Below are 19,108 nucleotides of genomic sequence, written 5' to 3'. Positions count from 1 at the left end.
TTTACCAAAATGAAATCATTTTTCATTTATTTTGTAACATTTTCATCATTTTATTTAAAACATGATACATTTCATACATGATAGTTTATCAAATAAATAATAAATATTTACAAAAAATAAAAATAAATACTATACATAAGTCTGCTGTGACCATCTTCAGTTTTCCTCAATCATGAATAAATTGAAACTTGTAACGACCAAGGAAGAGACAACGCACAATGAATTGAGCATTGCTTTGTTTTCTATCCATGAGGCCTGCTTGGGGGAGAGGGGGAGATAAATTCACCAGCCGAGACTCATTGGAAGAAACCTTACTGCGCTGCCATATTTTAAAATTATAAAATTTTCATTTAACTTGTTGTATTTATACCGCATTATTCATATTAATAAAAACAATATTGTCTGTCCTTCACAACATCTCTCACCATATGCTCATTTTGATATCTCTATTCTCCAGAATTAAACAGTTACAAAATCTGCAAGGTCCAATGGCAAGGTAAATAGTTTTCGAAAAGACCTTCTTTCAAGATCAATGGATTTCAAGAATTTCCTGATTCATTTTTTGTTCCATACACCATGAAGAAGAAGGTCCTTATAAATCATTCTGGACAAAGATGGCCAACTTGTAAGGGATTTCATTAAAATTGCATTTCATTATACTGAAAGAATTAACAGACCAGTTTCATGCTTCCTGCCGGTTTTACAAATTTCTTTTTCAGTTTTCGTCATCATTATGACTTGAATATTGTTCCTTTAAACACGCTGAGTGAAAATTATAGATAAAGTGACAAACAGAAAATGCTTATTCCACCCCTACATACCATGTTCTTCCTCGGCAGAGCAGGACAGAATTTTCATGGACATCTAATTTTTTCTCACAACTGTTTAGGCCTCCAAAAAGACGATCCTCCAGTAACTTATATTATTCGAAAAATATGAAAATAGCCAAAGCGTTTCCCATAATTACTTACAATTAATTTGTTCAAGTCATTAACAACTCCAAAAGAAAAAAACAAAAAATTATTCTTTTTTTAAGGGATAGTTGAATAGCTATTACATGATTGCAATTCATGAGGGGAGGGATACTTAAGGAATGCACCGGTTAAGTGTTTCCAGATTTTATTCTAAATACCTTACAAATGTTTTGAGTTGCATTTGAAGGAACTGTATAATTTACGTAGTACGCCTTAGGGTTTGAGAGCTTTCATTACAGGCTGGATGTATAATTCCTATGACCTTCTTATGAAGAGAATCTTTAGCCGCCATAAAATCAAGATATGTAACACATATTACCAAATGCCTTTCCTTCCAAGATTCAGCATAGAGATCTTAGTTAATCGCATTCAAAGACCTAACTTTGCTGTTTGCTCTTGAAATCTTCACAGTCTAAACAGCCAAAATAAAAGAAAAATTAATACAAATTTTTTAAACACGATTGAGATATTCTTGACCTTCAGATATAACTTAGTGAGCCATGATGCAAATGAATACATCCAGGTATTACAACAAAAAAAAATTACATTGGTGATAAACTTTTTTAAAAAAGAATTAAAGTCTATTCATACAAAAAAAAAAAAAAAAAAAAAAAACCCAGGAACACTAAATGAAAAAGCTTTGCTCAAACAGTTGTACTTGGGAGCACAGTCAGCTGCAAAGGTTTTGATTTTGGTAATAGTTATTTATAGCCTCTGACTTAAGTTTTCACTGTGATGTAGCATCACTATAAAAACATTGCATTACCGACAAAACTTGAGAGCAAAAATTACGACCCTGAGACGCTATTTAAGGGATCAATTGTACATAAAGCAGACCTTTTCAAAGTTTAGGAGAGACCGTTGTTGAAAAGAGCGAGACAATCATCTATCAGTGGGCAGAACACGATGAGCCTCTGGACAAGGTATAAATTGATTTCCTTTCAAAATTTCACAAGGAAAACGGATCACACAACGGAAAATCTAGGACTCCTAAACAAAATAAAAAAGTTTAAAATTAAACACCATTGGAAATTAAACACCATTGGTTTGATGGCAAAAATACAAAAGACAATTCAATAATCAAAACAATTCATAGAATCTAATTTCCGTTGGGTCTGTATTGAAAATACTTCTTAGTATCTCGTTCAGAAGTTGATTACTGAACTTTCCGTTGTGTGAATTGTTCTGGATGCAAGATTTTGAAGAGGAGACATATGATCTCCTTTCGAGGTCAGACCTTGTCTGGTGGTCTATTGCATGCATCTTTAAAGCTGCACTATATTTCAAATTTCAATAATCATAGAGCAGTATATCTCTCAAGTTAACCTGGGGACAAGGTAAGGTTCCTGATATGATTCCTGAGTGTAAAAACTGACAGAGCTGGAGATTATTAGTAGAAAAAGAGGACACAAGCATAGCGCATGAAAATATTTCCAGCATCATGCTCTTTGCACCATGAAGTCTTCCTTCATCAACTTTGAATTCCCCTCCATCCCACAAAAACCAACTGAAAAAATTTCATTACATTATCCGACACAGATTTACCTTAAAGACTCACCAAATTTTACATTCTCATTTTCCTCCTAACTTCACAAATATTTTCTTTTTTTTTACCTCAGTTTTATTTTTTTACGCTCATTTGTAATATAAACTGCTGATTAACATCCTTAAAAATTGAATTTTAATGAAACAAATTTAAACACCAGTTGAAATTCAAAAATATGCATCTCGATTTGTGACGAAATAGATTTCCCTGACATATTTTGATTTTTGAAAGGAAACTGAAAACACCTAAATTCTGAAAACTTCCTTCTACTTTTCTTCCTTTAAAGCAATTTTTCCACAAAATGTTAGACTGTTTTGTTTTCCTCTCGAAAAATAAATATATAAGAAAAAACTGCAATTGAGATGCACGTTTTTGAACTTTCATAGCAACATTATAATATAAAATAACATGGAATCTGCAAACAATTTCACTTTCGAATAAATTGTCAATCTCCATTAAAATCAGGAGAGGCCTCGCAGTAGAAAAGTAAACAAAAAAGCAAGTTTTCATCAGGGGCCATTAACTACAATGTTATACTTATTTTTATTCACTCAATATTTCGCGAGCGAAGGTATCAAAGGATGCGAAAAAAGAAAAATTTTCCACATGATGGACTAAATATAGGTTTTACAGGAGTGACCTTACAGAAACTTCCTTAGATAAAGCGACATTTTACAAAGTAAAGCACTTTCATACATATATTTATCATTAATGTCAATATGGCTACTTCAAACGGAATTCTAGGTTTAAAATATTTTGTATATTATCAGAGGCAAAGGACCAAGGGAGAGGGGGGGGGGTGTTGTTAGTTGGAGAAAAAGGTTGATAGTGGCATCAAAAGCAATATCAAATTTAAAAATACCTTCATTCAATTTCGGATTGATTTTATAAAAATTGTTAAGATTCAAAGTGACAAAGAAGATACTTTTAAGGAGAAAAAGAAACGTAACTTTCAAGGATGTGAACTAGTAATATTCCATCATACTTGAAGTAATACCTGGCTTTTTTTACAATGGGTATATTTAATGAATGGTGTATCTTTTTCCTTGTTTTCTTTCCCACCTCAGAGCAGTTTCATCATGGAAATTTGTCAACAAAATAACGGATGTTGAGCACATTTTGTGTCACTGAAGTTCTCAATTTCCAGTAAGAAATATTTAATTATATGTTTATATCAATTAAAATAAGGCATCCTCTAAATTTTATGAGTGAATTTGAAAAATTCTGGGTATTACAAGTACGAAGTCAACATTCCTGACTCAAAAACTAATTAACTTTTTCCCCTGTTACCTAACTGAGAACCTTAGTATGTATTCAGAATAAAAAAGAACGCTACAAGTTCAGGCAAAAAAACTCTGCAAAAAGTGGTACACAGGCAATGATGAAAATTTTTCGTTTATGTAAATAGTATGACATAAAAGGGTCCGAACTTAAAATGAAACAAAAATTCATACCAGAAGAAAACACCAAATTAAGAGAGACAAAAAGGCTATCTACAAGTAAAGGATACTGTTAACTTGTGCACTTTTGCAGATCGGTTAGGGTTGAGGCCTCCTAACTATTCAGATAGAGACGATTTATGGTGATAGTTGACCAGTCTCCTTCCAACTAAGTATTTGTCATTTTTTATATGCTCATATAACTTTGAAAATTGCCTGATTTGGAAATTAATTAACCCAAAAATTAATGAAACAATCAGAAGGAAAGGATAGATACGTCGTACTATGATATTTCTAAAATGTAAACTAGAAACAACTAATGGTGCTAAACTATGCGCAATAACATATGGAACAGCTAATGCTAGGCTCAAACAGCCGATCACAGGTGCGGCTAGTTCACGGAGAACAAGACCTAAATTCATGCGCATGATGCCATCACGGAATGTGCGCTCGATAGCTCGCCGCAACGCCCAATCTGGTCCCATCATTGTTATAGCACATGCAATCTTGGTGTAAAGCACACCAAGAACCCAATCTTGCCAGACCCACAGAATTGGAGTTTGATTGAGTGGCACTCTCAACGGAACAAGTACGATCAATTCTAATAATAAACCGAACAGTAGAGGTATAACACCAATGAGAATCATGAAAGCCACAGCACATTTGGCACCAACTATGCACCAACTCCATAATCGTTGCATAATGGCAGCACGACCTTGCGGAAGCCAACTACAAACTAGGCTGACAAAGCGGCCAATAAGCCACAGTAGGTACGTTCCACAAGCCGCTGTATACAGTTCATGAACTGGGACATTCAGAGAGGTTGCAGCATCACCCGGTGGTCCAACAGGCCAGAATCCCATAACTTGTCGACCCAGCCAAACAGGAATGGTTAATACTAAGACTGCTGCCACTACAAAACTTATGGCGACAAGAACCAGTAAACAAACAATTCTGGCTGCAAAAAATTTTGGCCTCTTGTAAGGCTGCGCTCCCAGTCCGAGAATTCCATGGAGCTGCCAAATAGCATGGTGGAGAGCGCCCAGATCACCGGCCAGAGCTACCTCATTTTGATCTTCCAACCCAGCTCTAGGCTCCGCTTCATCGCCTAAAAGGAAAGACTTGATGTCTAACAGCCAAGCTACAGCACGGCACCAGATGCGGATTGTTGATTTCAGCCAGGTGCGGGTGTGAGAATGCTCCATGAGAGCAGGCATGATGACTTGAAGCAAAAGGAATTCCAGAGACAGTTCATTCACCTGAAACTAATGCAATATTAAAATCACATTGAAAAATCTTTCATTAAGTTATCCTTCCAAAAATTCAGAAAGTTATTAACTATTAAGGACAACTCCTTCTAGTTGAGCCGGCACTCGTAACAAGAGGATGAGATCCAAACATTCATACAGGTAATTGAGTTAAACAAATGATCAAGATTTTTCCAGTCACTAGAGATTTTTCAGCTATGGACCAAAAAAGATGAAGTACCATCAGGAGACAGGGATCCATGCGATGAAACAATATCAAGTCAATGATATTCTGTTGTAAAGAGAAAATAGTTCTTTCCGATCTCAGGAAAACTTTTTATGCTTAGAATAAATGTAAGCTTCCAAACACTGATTTTGATAGCACATCATTTTCTAGGACCAATTTTGTAGATCTGTCATCACATACCGTTTTTACCCATGTTGGTAATCGTATAAAACATCTTTTGGTTGGATACTCTGTTCAAAGATGGGGAGACGTATGTAGAATACATGGTCGATGCCCCCAGATAATCTCTACAAAAAAGTTCTGGTCTATTCTTTCTAGACATGAGTAACAAGGCAAGCCGCTGACTGCAGAGCACATGAGCAAAGGTACGTAGCGTATGGCGCTACTCTGCAGCTCTGCTGTGCTAAGGAAAAACGCCGTATGTACATTTGGGATTTGCCAAATTTCGTCTTAAAAATGTTTCTTTTTGAAGCAAGTTGTGAATGTTTATTCCTGAAAATTTCAGACTATTTACATCAAATCTAGAACAAAATTCTTTGAAAAATTGGAAGAAAAATATTTACAAATTTTCTCAAAAATTTGTGGTTTACCAAAAGAAATTTTGCTACGCCTGAAGGTTCAAACGGCGTTTTCCCTTAGCACGGCAGAGCTGACCAAAAAAGATTCCTCCACTCCTTCCCACTTGTTTAAATTCTACACTTGATGGATTGTAGCGTAGTATGTAGCGGTTTCTTCAAATATAAATATTTTCTTTCGGTGATTCTCATCCACTATCAAGTCCCTCTTTGAATCAAGAATTATAGGCAAAGGGTAGGATGCCCTTTATTACGCCATACTTAAAAATCTTGGAAGCATCTCCGAAAAAAAGTACTTTTCCTTTATTTTCACTCAAAAAAATAGGAGGGACACATTCCACGGAGGAGTGCAATACATGGATGCATACAGTATTTCTCTCCTTCAGCTATAAACTCTTTTAATGAAGCATGGAAAGGATGCATAGGAATTCCTCTTGACTTTACATCACTTCAGCAGGACAAAAATATGAAGATTAACTTTATATCTGACTCAACTACTTAGCCTAGAGAAAGAAAGTATTAGGATTAAAATCGAATCAGTATTTTTAAGATCAAAATCAGTGCCCTACGCCTTCACTATAGATATTTAACATTAGGAATTTGGACACTAAACATTATCTCTACATGGAAAGCAATTATGTGTCTTGAAAATTACCTGCGCTTCTGAGTGTTGAGTTACGGTGTACGGTAAAAATCCAGGCAGAAGAAACTTAATTATTTTTACAGGAACATACAACATCAGCAAGACGGCTGTTCCAAAAATGACCACGGACACAAGAAGGCGACGAAGGTGTTTGATAATTGGCAAGTGTATCATTTCCTGCAAGAAATAAAATTTTATGAATAAAACTTACTAAAAAAGGAGAAAAACAACAAAAAATACATGCAGTTCTATAACTATATAGATTTTTAATCAGTGGCTGGTGAAATATTATTCATAAGAAAAAAAATCCTAATGTATGTCAATGAAATTGAGTGGAAAGTAGCACATATTGCGATGAAGTAGAAATAGTTCTTTCCAAAGCAAGACAACTTCGTTTCTAGATAACATCTGAAACATGTCGCAAGTTTCCAGTAGAAAAGTAGCGTTTTTTCTGGCATTGGCGGGCAAAATCATCATTAAATCAAGTACAGTAAAAACTCGCTAAGTCAAGTTGTGTAGGGAATGAAAAAAAATTCGACCTACAAGGCTATTCGTCTTAACCGACTCTCTACTTTACACGAACAATAGTGTCTTACTTCTCTGTGCAAAAAAACTCTGTGAAAATTTCAAGGAATGACATTGATTTGTTCACCTTCAAATAAATAAAATTTGAGCAGAGATTTTTAAACACCACAAACGGGATACTAGGGGTGTTCCAACAAATTCTTGCCGGAACACTATCAATATCGTCTCTTATTGAAACTGGTGGCAGTACCAACAGTGGCGATGATATCGACAACAGCTGGCCTTATTGGATTTTTAAGAGCTTGCACTCAATGCATTGTTGCCCCATGCGTCGGTTTATCAGATTGCCTGGCGCGGCGGCGCGTGAAATAGATGTACAAATGGCAACAGCTTATTTTCGTCAACTCCAAAAACTCTGATCGCTATCGGCAAGAGCGCTCTTGTCGTAACTTTTTCTTAACGAAACGGTTTCGGTAGCTTACCGACAACCGATAGAACAGCCCTACAGGATACCGTATCAGGATACAGGATACGTGATCTGGTAGTTTCAGCTCCGTACCATCCTCCTTAAGAGTTTTGGAACAGTTCAAGTCAGTTACAGGAAAGACCAAGATAAGAATAAGTACCTGGATTGGGCTAAAATCTGGGTCATTTAGATTTCTTAAGAACCATAGCACACCGGGGCGAAGCACTTCTCTAAGTAGAAGAACAAACGTTGCAAAATAGTAAACATAAACCATGCCAATGAACCAATGAATAAACATGGATGTTCCTGGTGCTGCTCTGAAGCTTGTTTCACGGTCCCGGAGAGTGGCATCAAACATAGCCAGTGAACAAATATCTAGCCACCATCCACAAACTAGTGGTAAAACACCTACTTCTACTACAGAGAGTAAAGAAACCTGAAAAATAAGCAATACTGATTAGACTTTCTGTTTAGCACAATGAATCCGAATGACAGTTGTAGTAAGGTGTTTTTACAAGAAGTTAGGTCATTCTATGCCAACTGATCCAAAAGAGACACCACACATCAGATTCAGATCATTGCTTAAGTACAAGAAAAGTGTGTGTTTCATGTGTGCATATCACTTGAAAACTAGCAACCACAAAATTTCAATTCCCTTGTCTCAGAGATTCATGAAACAAACTTTTTGAAATTTTTGTCCGTTTTCACCCGATGCACTAATTAATCTAAAAATGTGACATTACTCATAATACTTTTTTGGCTTCAATCAGATAGGTGAACAAGAAATCAAATAAAAAAAAAAAAAAAATCAAGGCTGTCAATCAAATTTTTCTAGTTTTTTTCCAAACAATTTGACAAGAAGTGACCCTTCTGCGTTTCAAGTGATTGATAAAACCACAGAAATGCTCAGAAGCCATAATTTTTTATTTTTTTTTTCCCAATCTTCTCAGATACCCTTGAAGATTATCTTACCACAAGTAAAATTATTCTACCTGGTATACCACTGCTATTATGTCTAGTAGCGTTATTGTTTTTCGGGAAGAGTTCAGTTTTTTTAGCATTAGTTGAAACTTAACCCCCAAGAAAATTTTAGATGGCAAATTGCTACAGAGGAAATAACAATTAAATAATGATATGTAACAAGTTCGATTCTAAGATACAAAAAAAGCCATCAAGAACTTTCCACACCAGTTTTTTCGATTGCAATTCCTCCTATCATGAATGAGCAGGAAGAAGTGAGGCAAAGAAAAAAGGAAAAAAAACTATAGAAGGCCAATCATGAGGCAATACTCACTTTGACAACAACATAGCACATGCCCAAAACCTTCTTGGAACGAGTGAATTTGAAGATTGCAGCTAAAGTGCGTAAAATTACAAGGCACAATCCGATGACACAATATCCACATAGGGTTGTCACTAAACCTGCAAAAAAGATTTTATGGTAAGATTCATTATACAAGTTGCCACTTATGTAAAACGAAAGAAAAAGAAAGGAAGCGAAAAGAGGAAAGTATTACGCTTTAAATTTTCTAGATAAATTTTCCTAGTGTCTCAGGGTTGAATTTAAACACGGAAATAAATCCTGGCAATTTATTAGTATTATTTTTACCATAACTCACAGACAACAGTCTTTCTGTAAGCAGAAATTACAAAATGTACAAGGAAAAGTATGGAGAGGATTACTTAGCGCACTTCAAAAATTTTGTCAACTTATTTCCACCCTCTAAAACAATTGGCAAATTTTTCCGTGACGTCTATATCGGGAAATATTTTCGGTAACTCTTGAACTGGTGCTAATTTGCAAAATATTACAATTTAAAAAGTAATTTTTATTTTTTTGCTCATTTTAAATCACATTAATGAATGGCTTGACTGTGGAAATACTTTGCCTTTGTGTTCAGTTTCAAGTTAATGAACAGGCTTTTATTTTCTCAAGTTACTTTGGCAGTTTAGGGTCAGGAATGTTGGATATTCCTTATAGAACTGTAGGCAGACTCTCACTATAATATAAGACATTTTTTCATTATAGTCTCAACTTCAAGACCTGTTCTTGGGCATAGGAGTTAGTTTCGGAAAAACCAAGTGGTACCATCATGTTTTTTGTAAAATTTTTGGTGAGAAAAAACACTGGAATCTTAATTCTCCAGAAAGTGCAAGAGTGCCATTTTAGGACTTTTTTACTTTTTTATAAAGACTGGTTTTTCCACCCTACATGACTACTCGACTGAGAAGTTTGCCCTTAGCGGTCTCCTTCCTCATGGACAACCATGAGTTTTGATCTTCATTACTGGCTCAGTCCACAATTTTAATTAAACTAAATTTTAGGGAAACAAAATAATTGGTTCTTGAAAATTTGAGTAGAATTTAATTTTTTACTACAGTCTTCTGTTTTTTGCACTTTGAAATAAGACTTCTGAAAGAATTTATCATTCATCCATTTCATTCTTCCGCAACTCAGTAGACTAGCCAATGTATTTCACTCTAAAAAACATGCAGAATTGAAAAAAGTTACCTTCAAAGTGAGAAGCAGTTACATGTTCTCGTAATCCTAAGCCTACGACAGCAAAATGACCCATGTGGTAGGGACAAAATGCGAAGACTAAAATGAACAAGGTGTTTAATGAAACAACCCAAAACACATGCTCCAGGAACACCTGTTGAAAAACAAATTAACAGTATTTATTATAGGATCCATAACTTGCTGTATGTTTTACACCATGAAGGAAATGTAACTTGAACCATGGATACAATTTGGAGCCACATAACTGTAATGACTACAGGACAAAATGATGATCTTTTCCAAAAGAGTAGATATTAGATACAACTTAAAAATTCGCAAAACAAAACAAAAAAAAGTCCATGTTCAATGAAGGATTACTTAAATTTTTAAACATACATCTTAGAAATAAAATTTGTTGAAAGACTTTGACTCATATAACAGTTTTCAAGGTTATTTTTTTTGCCTGTGCTGGGTTAAGGAATAAATGACAATTGCAACTGACGACTGAGCATTACTAAAAATTCTCTCATGTATACATACATAAAGTCGCTCTACAACGCACTCTGGCGTTCTGCAACACCCAAACGCCACATATGCCTGTCTTCCCAGAGGTTATCAGGCAACTGACATTGCAACATCTCTTCGTCAAGGCCCTGCCGCCAACCCTTTACGGGACGTCCCCGTCGCCTCTTCCCAGGTGGTACCCAATCCAAGACTTGTTTGGGCAACCTCTCCTCCGACATTAATTGCACATGTCCATACCAGCATAACTGCCTGGACATGATGTTGTGCACAATATCTTTTATAACCTTCATCACCTGGTGAATTCTCTCATTACGGACACGGTCCTGTCTCGAAATGCCTGCAGATCGCCGCAATAAATCCATTTCAGTTGCCCTTAACATTTCTTGCGTTCTTTTCGTCAAAGGCCACACTTCACTACCATAGAGCACGATACTTTTAACGATGGCGTCATATATCCGGTGCTTGTTTGCCTTTGAAATGCTCTGACCCCAGAGCACCCCGTTCAGCATCGCAATGGCTCTCCTGCCCTGGATGATCCTATCCTTAATTGCCCTATCCATCCTTCCATCCTGATCTAGCCAGACACTGAGATACTTACACTCATCACACTCGTCGATCTCAAGCTCTATGCTTTGCCGTTGATGCGCTGCTCCCACGACCAGCTTCTCTGTCTTGGACACACTAACATCCATGCCCCATTTCCGATATTCTTCAACCAACTTCCGCACCATGTAATCTGCATCTTCCTCATCTTGAGCTATTACAATCTGGTCATTGGCAAAGCATAGAGTATAAAGAGTCTGCCCATCAAGGAGTGGAACGCCCATCCCCGCAACCTTATTTTCCCATTCCTTCAACACGTTCTCTAGGTATACCTTAAATAGTGTTGATGACAAACAACAGCCTTGTTTTAGCCCATTTGTGACGAAGAAACCTCCGAACAACTCTCCACGAGATTTAACTCTTACTATCGTCCCATTATAAAATTATTTAATTGCCCCCACAAGTCCTTTGCTAAAACCCCTAAGCTTTCTGAAGATCCACAAACACCAAGTGCAGCTCCTGGCTGACCGCCCTTTTCTTCTCGATGACCTGGGTAATGGTGAACAAATGGTCGACGGTAGACCTACCGGCTCTAAAACCAGCCTGTTCTTTGGCTTCCTGGCTGCTCCAAACCTCTTCCACCTTTGCCTTGAGAATTTTACTGTTGAACTTGTTCAAGGTTCCTGTGACCGATATACCTCTGTATCATGTATATCTCTTCTATCATGTTAGTTCAGAAACATACAGGGCAAAAATTTGAAAAAATAATGATTATCTGGCTACCTTTCTTTTGGAATTCAAGGTGCTTACCAAAGATCCATCTAGACCCAAAAGTCTTTCCCATGTGATTTCTTCACCAGCTCGATCCCATTCTATTGGATTGAAGTTAGCTTCGTCGTTAGCGACAGCACCTCCACCCACACCAGCAATTCCTTCAACGGCATTCTCAGGTTCAGCGACAGCCTGATGTTAAAAGATGAGAAGAAAGATAAAGGAAAAAGTAACAATTATGCCATGGGGCCAGTGGCGAGGCGTGAATGGTCGATTATCGATATTTCCTCATTTGAAACTATGGTGAAGAATCAATTATTGAAATGTTCGTTGCGAACACCCTGTTAATTGATCCTTTGCCATAGGTTTAAATGGCAGATCAATCGATACATCGCAAGGCACGTCACGCCACTGCACGGGGAACTTCAAATGCTACAAGTTTTTAAAAATTCACCAGTACCTTTCCTCATTGCCATGATCAAGCTGGCAAAAATACTACTGTGAAAAATTTTTCAAATTGGAGAATTTGTACTTTATAATGTTCCTTACTATTTCCTGAGTAATATGAGCTTTCATTAATCAAACGTTCTACTTGCCAAATTCAAGGAAATCAGGTTTGAAAAGTGCTTTGTTTGGCTGTTTAACACATGTTACCGTAAGGAGAAAAGGTAGTGTCACTGGGTCAACAATAAAGAGCCTTTTGCTCTGAACTGAGTTGATGCGCCGTCTTATCTCCCCAGCTGGCATAAGACAAGGAGAGAAGAACTCCCTCCTCGGAGACCTACATTTTTGCACTGGATTATACGTGGACAAGTGCCAAAATATGCACTTTGTACACTCAATTTTCTCGAAATTAGCATGTGGCAAGTTTGATTTTAAAAGCTTATTTTACTCAAGATCATGAGGAGCATTACATAAAAAATCTCAAAATTCAGCAGGCGCCAAATTTCTTAATATTCTGTGCGAAATCCGTTTTAGATTTTTTCATTTTGACACATACACAGGATATGTGTATTTGATAGAAAAATCATAATGTGCCAATAGGAATGTTGTAAGAGACACACAAATTATAAGTCAAAAATTCACTTTTCCGTGATGAAACCAATCTTGACAATACTCAAATCAGGCATTGTTCGCAACAACACATTCAAATGAAGTTTAACATTTTATCAGATCAATTCAACTTGCCTCATTTTGGTTTTGAACGGCATCTTGAACATTGTTGTTCTCTGGAGCTGCTGGTTGTCCTTCATCTCTCCTCAGCTGGACAACTCTGGCATCTTGCTGTTGATTGGGTTCATCCTGCTCTAACCAGTCAGGGCCTCCACCATGAAGTATTTGCTCCCTCAGATAAATGAGTCCAAGGAAAGCCAGTAACGTACAAGTAACAACAAAGCAACCATGGAAAATATCGGCCGGGATATTATCAATAGACAAAACATCCAGTGGCAGCATGAGAACCTAAAAAAAAGAATGTCATTGAAGAGTCATCGAAGTTTCGGAACCCCTATGATGGATACTTCCGTAAAACAGAAGAAAAAGTTTTAGGACTTGCTTGAAAACTAATCTTGCAAAATATTGTGACTTGGCCTTGGCTATTTGTGAGCCTCTCATACCTAATCAGAGAGGAGACAACCACAATGCATAACTCCTAAAAGAAGCCATTCAATGACTGTGCCACAAAAGAGTAGTTTTTTGTTAAATTCTAATACCAATATTAGAAACGTTCAAATTCTGTGGGTCTTGTTGTCATATATCATAAAAATTAAATAAACAGTAAACAAAGTTTTATTTTTCTTATGAGGTCCAAGCACTCATGTCTATTAAAAAAAAGAATAGCAGGCTTTGATGAGTGAATAAACTATGTCCCTCAAATTGCGTGAATGAAGCATCGTTGACTCGCTACAGAGATGAGATATGGGCATGTTTGGGTGCCAACATTCAAGCAGAGTGTGTGAGGCAGAGTAAACTCTTCATCTATTTTGATCCTTTAGTCCTTTTAAGCCTGCACTAATGGCTTTGTAAGCATACTTTGAAAGACTGCAGATACGGAGTTGGAACCTACACTGACACATTTATAAAAGTGCTGTTTGATGAGGAGAGATAAACCAGAAAAAAGCACAGAATGAATTCTAATTGCCAGTGCAGATAGTGACAGAAGTGCTTCACCTTTCATTTTTTTATTTCGCAAAACAGCATTCCCTTAAAACTATGCGTATACAACTTTTGACTTTTAATACAATCAGAATACTGTTAGACACCACTGTATGTAAATGGAGTAGAGAGATGAAGGTAACCTCAGTACAACGGTAACGGCAGAGCTTACCGAATCGACGGAGCCAGTGAAGAGGGATCGATAGATTCGGCATGCTGTAAGAGGCACAACACCAAGCCATGCTAGGGCAACAATTGTGTAATGAAACCAGTATTTAACAGCTGTGACAACACTTCCTAGGAGACCGCCGATCACATCTTTAATTGGTAGACGCCGAGGCATATCCGGCGAGTATATTGGAGTGAAAGAAAATCTGAATCAAATAAGATCAGGTATTTAATTAATTAAAAACAAAGCCTCAGAACTAGAGAGTATAGATAGAAATATAACTAAGGATATGAAGCACAGGAGAAAAAATGGGTCAGTTACGCTGGTCTCAGAATCTTGTTTTGATGCTTGATTCTTGTAGATTAGCTAAAAATAATAAGATCCTCCCAAACCACAACTTTTTTTAAGTTCAATATTAACCAAGGTATTGCCCTCTGAAAAGTCAGGTTTTGTAGTCATCCACCGCGGTAGTGACACCCTTGGTTTCTTCCACCTTGCTTTCATCCAAGTTTAAAGTTGAATAACCAGTGCGACACTGCTGATGAAAGCAAGGTGGAAGAAACCACGGGTGTCACTACCACAGTGGATGACATCAAAAACCCCGAATTTTCAAAGGGCAATAGCTCTGTTAATATTAAATGTAAAAAGTTGCTGTTTGGACACAGCTTATTATTTTTAAATAATCTACAAGGATCAAGCATCAAAAAACGATTATGTGACCAACGAAACTGACCCATTGATTGGCTGTTGTTTGGTGTTCTCACCTCTGGATTGACTTTTTTGAAGGTCTTTAGCTCATGTAATGTTTCTTAGCTGATGAAGTACCCATTAAACATTAATCACTTGATTGTATTTTAACATTCTAACACACGAACTCACTCTTTTTTTTCTATTCTTCTGTTTGAATCTAATCAAATATTGGGAGCTACTCCCGGGAACAAATCCATTGTTTCACTGCTGTACTTCTCGATTCCAAAACGCAAATTCTCACCATTTAGGTATCAACAGACCATCTAAAATCCCTTAACCAGAAAGAAAAATTACTGCAACGCTTTGTCTGCTGGCTTATGTGCAAGATCCTGAAAATAATACATTTGTGTTGCTCACCTGTAGCCACAAAGCTCGCAATATTCCTTGCGAGAGTAGCGCATCCATTGTAGAAGACATTCTTGATGGATCCACTTGATACTTCCTGTGCAGATACATGGATGGAATAATGGTCTGTCAGCTGCTCCCTCACAACGGCACACGCGACAAATGTGTCCATCTTCCATCCCTGCTGGCGGAGCAGTCTGCAAAAAACAAATTAACACAATCAAAAAAATAAAATCAACGGAGGATAGATTTGTTAAAATCGAACAGCAATACGATTCAAAAAATTGAACCTCTTATTTTACTCTGGTTTGCGGCTCACTAACATGAAGTACCTCTTGAATTTAAGAAATTTTTCTACGCAATTTTGCCCCAAAGCAGGAGTAGATGGAAAACCATTGGTCAATGTATGGAATGATTTTGGACTGGTTAGTCTCCTTCACACGGCAAAAAAAAAAAAAAAAAAAAATGGGCCCGAATTCCTGATAAATTTTCCGGTCCCAGCCTGTCTTTGCTCCAAAGCAGCTTGCAGATGCACTTACATACAAATTAACATTCAAAATTTTTTAAAGCGAGTAATTTTCCTCGAGCAAAACAGGCTCCAGTTTTATAAGATTTATTTAGTTATTTTCAGGAATTTCCTCTGCACATTGAAGCAATTTTGTAGAAAGGTATTAAAAAACCAATAAGCTTCTTTCACAGGTACTTTCTTAAGAAATGCTGGGGTTGCAAAACTTCCTGTTAGCTCGTAAGAGAAGGAGAAATGTACTAATTGTTTGTAAAAGTCATTGCTGATCTGGAAAAAGCAGGGGGTAAAAGAAGTTATGAAAAATTGGTACCATTTGAAGACTAGAGTATAAAATCTTCTTACACCCAACTTTACCTTTTATCCTATCAGTGCGACAGGTTCAATAGTTTGCATTCATCAACTTAATATCTATGATTTGTTTAAAAAGGATTCAAGATGAATATTGATAGTACATTTTGATGATGGGAATTTAAAAAAAATCAGTTCTAATGAGAAATCAAAAGGAGATAAGCACCAAAGAAAGTGATGAATATCTGAGTTGAGCCAAATACACCCAGTTCAACAGTTCATTCAGCTTTTCACCCAACTTCATTGGATGAAAATTTTTACATACTTAAAATAGGTAAAAATTTCCATTCAATGAAGTCCAGGGAAGAGTTTGATTGAAAACTAAACCGTAAGAACTGGGCTTAGCTAATCTCTGAAAGTGAGGATGAGAGTGAGAAAAAGGTACACAAATGCAAAGCAAATATGAAAACGAGTGGCAAAATATTCTTGAACACAACTTCCCGAGAGATGATAAGAAATGTAAACAACAAGATAAACTTTTCCAAAGGTCCTGATCTATCTAGAATACTATACTGCCCTCCTAGGTAGTGATGGTCCAAACGTAAATATGGTGTATCAAGCTCTGTAAGGGCAACATGGTTTAAATCCAGAAAACAGGAGAAAATTTACTGGTGCCTGTGCATGAGGATTACAGGTTAATTTATAAATTTCGGAGAATGAAATAGAAAAGAAACATGGAACCAAAATATGAAAAAAAAATTTTTTCCCAAAAAGAAAACACCTCAGAGGAGGAGGCAATTAAGAGCATGATTATATATAATCATTCTTGCTAAAAACAGATGTACATGTACCTGCGTAGCAACTTAGTGCCGCGAGTCCTGTTCCAATAATGCGATAGAACTTTGACTGCCTGATGAAATGTAACACAGACAACAACAGCGATCGATAAAGGAAATTATCAGGTATGCGGGTGAAAACTTACAGGATGAACAAAGAAGAATATTCATGAGGTAGCATGAGCATGCAAGAGAGGAAATTAACTACAGTAGTTGATGTAACCTCCCGAATACAGAGTTCGTACATTCAGAAATGGCTAAGTATGAGACTTTCCAGCTTCGGGTAATTTGGCCATCTTAAATCGACTTAAAAACGCAAAAAGAGCATTTCTAACAAATTGCAATCGGTATCAGGTGAGGAGGCTCGAAGGAGGTGGTAAAGAAGTTGGATGTAGGTGTCTTAGAGAGCATATTGGAACACTGGGCTCCATACAGCAGTAGTTCTATACTCATTGATAGAAGCAAGAACCAATGCTGAGGAAAGTGAATATTTAAGCGATAAGAAAGAAAAGGAAAGAATAAAATATTTCAATTATGAAATTAACGAGCAATACATACGACTCAACTTACTTATCTTATCGCGAAACGCCAATGGTTCCGAGTTGTTTTCACTTTACGAGGGGGAGAAACAGCACTCAGCAAAGCTTGACATTACACTCGCGTTCGTCACGAAAACTAACATGAGCGGTAGAGACAAGTTTCATGGTAATTACATCCTGTAAAATAGATATTACTTCGTCACAAGAAGATTCGAAACTAATGCGATGAATTCGATCGCGAATTACAAGATTGACAATGGCACTGGCACAATAGGAATAAAATGTTGTCAGCGAACAGTGACGTAAATAAACCTGCAAGATTCGTTGGTCACCAAACTTAGCTCCGGAGATGATTGCTGAGCAACGGTGAGAAACACAATCCTCTTGAAGCGCGGTCATTTAAATTTTAAGCGCCATTTTTAATTTGACGGCACTCCCTCGTGACGCCCGTCTGTCATGACAGGTATTTCAAAATCTTCACTAAAAATGTCTTTTTCAGCGATTAAGCTACATGATCATTATAATTGAAAATTTTAGTAAGGGGCCACTCTTAAAAATCTGTTTAAAAATACGTAACGCTAAAGTTCGGATATTACGCCTCCCCCCCCCCTCCCTCATAGCACTTTTCTGAAAACTAAATGAACCGCAGAAAGGAATCAAGCCACATCACCTATTACCAAATTTACCGGGCGATTTAATTTTTTACAAGAGCACGTTTGTGCGGATTCCTTGGAAAATGTTAAGGAATTTGCTTCGTATTATGGAGAAGATTCACTGAAATTTTCACAAAAATCCATACAACCGCTTGCATGTAAAACATTGAATTGCCCAGTTGGCAATAGTTGAAAGGGAATGGTTCATTTCTACTTAACGCGGTCCAAATGGCGTAACGCACTTCTCAGCCATCCCTCCGTTTCGAAGGTTACGCACTTCAGGAGCAGCCCCACACTTGAAAAATGTTAAATTATTCTGAACATCCCTCAAAATTGAGGCAAGTTTGGCCATACAATTATCACTTCACTAAAAGAAAACTTAGTTTAATTTAACGCGATGTTTAAGTGCACTAAGGGGCTATGCCCCATGACCGCCTCGGGGTCCAACCCCCTGAGGCACTTCTCGCCATCACACCTCAGGCGCTGTGTGTTCCGCATTACTCTCATGATTTTGTATCATGGAGTATGATTAGATCTCCACCGAATATGATGCAACTCAGTTACTTTCAGCAAATTTTCAACAGAAAGGAAAAAAGAATTTCGCTGTGGGAAGATTTGTAGTTATTCATTTTGAAATTGCCGGAATGAAAATTGGACATGCTGACAATCAGCTTAATCTAGTTCTAGTTAGTGGTCCATGTTTGGTACTTGGAAATTATTGTCACGGTAATAACTGGCCACATTACAGATCCACTTATCTAGTTGAGTGAGCTTAGGTCACTGAATTTTTGGCATTTGTGTTGCATTTTTACTTTACTCCGACCGAACTGTTGGACCTCAAAATAAA

The 19,108-nt window shown here is 37.0% G+C and overlaps 1 protein-coding gene across 3 annotated transcripts; it reads right to left on the bottom strand.

Moving 5' to 3' along the window:
- Positions 1-10: 10 nt before the first annotated feature.
- Positions 11-17,904, bottom strand: LOC109041859 (E3 ubiquitin-protein ligase MARCHF6). 3 transcript variants are annotated; one of them, XM_019058349.2, is made up of 10 exons: positions 17,640-17,904; positions 15,432-15,616; positions 14,328-14,529; positions 13,190-13,462; positions 12,041-12,193; positions 10,175-10,316; positions 8,957-9,084; positions 7,823-8,098; positions 6,684-6,848; positions 11-5,224 (listed from the first exon to the last, which is right to left on the bottom strand). In XM_019058349.2, exons 2-10 carry the CDS (start codon positions 15,596-15,598, stop codon positions 4,079-4,081), a joined length of 2,652 nt encoding a protein of 883 aa, XP_018913894.1. In that variant the 5' UTR covers positions 15,599-15,616; positions 17,640-17,904; the 3' UTR covers positions 11-4,078. The 3 variants fall into 3 exon arrangements, with proteins under 3 accessions (XP_018913894.1, XP_018913896.1, XP_018913895.1); XM_019058351.2 differs by having other exon boundaries at positions 11-5,218; XM_019058350.2 differs by lacking the exon at positions 17,640-17,904 and adding an exon at positions 17,085-17,495.
- Between the last annotated feature and the right edge of the window lie 1,204 nt (positions 17,905-19,108).

This window comes from Bemisia tabaci, chromosome 2 (genome assembly GCF_918797505.1).
Source record: "Bemisia tabaci chromosome 2, PGI_BMITA_v3".
NCBI lineage: Eukaryota > Metazoa > Arthropoda > Insecta > Hemiptera > Aleyrodidae > Bemisia > Bemisia tabaci.
Note: the sequence above shows the minus strand (reverse complement) of the source record. Positions and strands in the feature narration are given on the sequence as shown.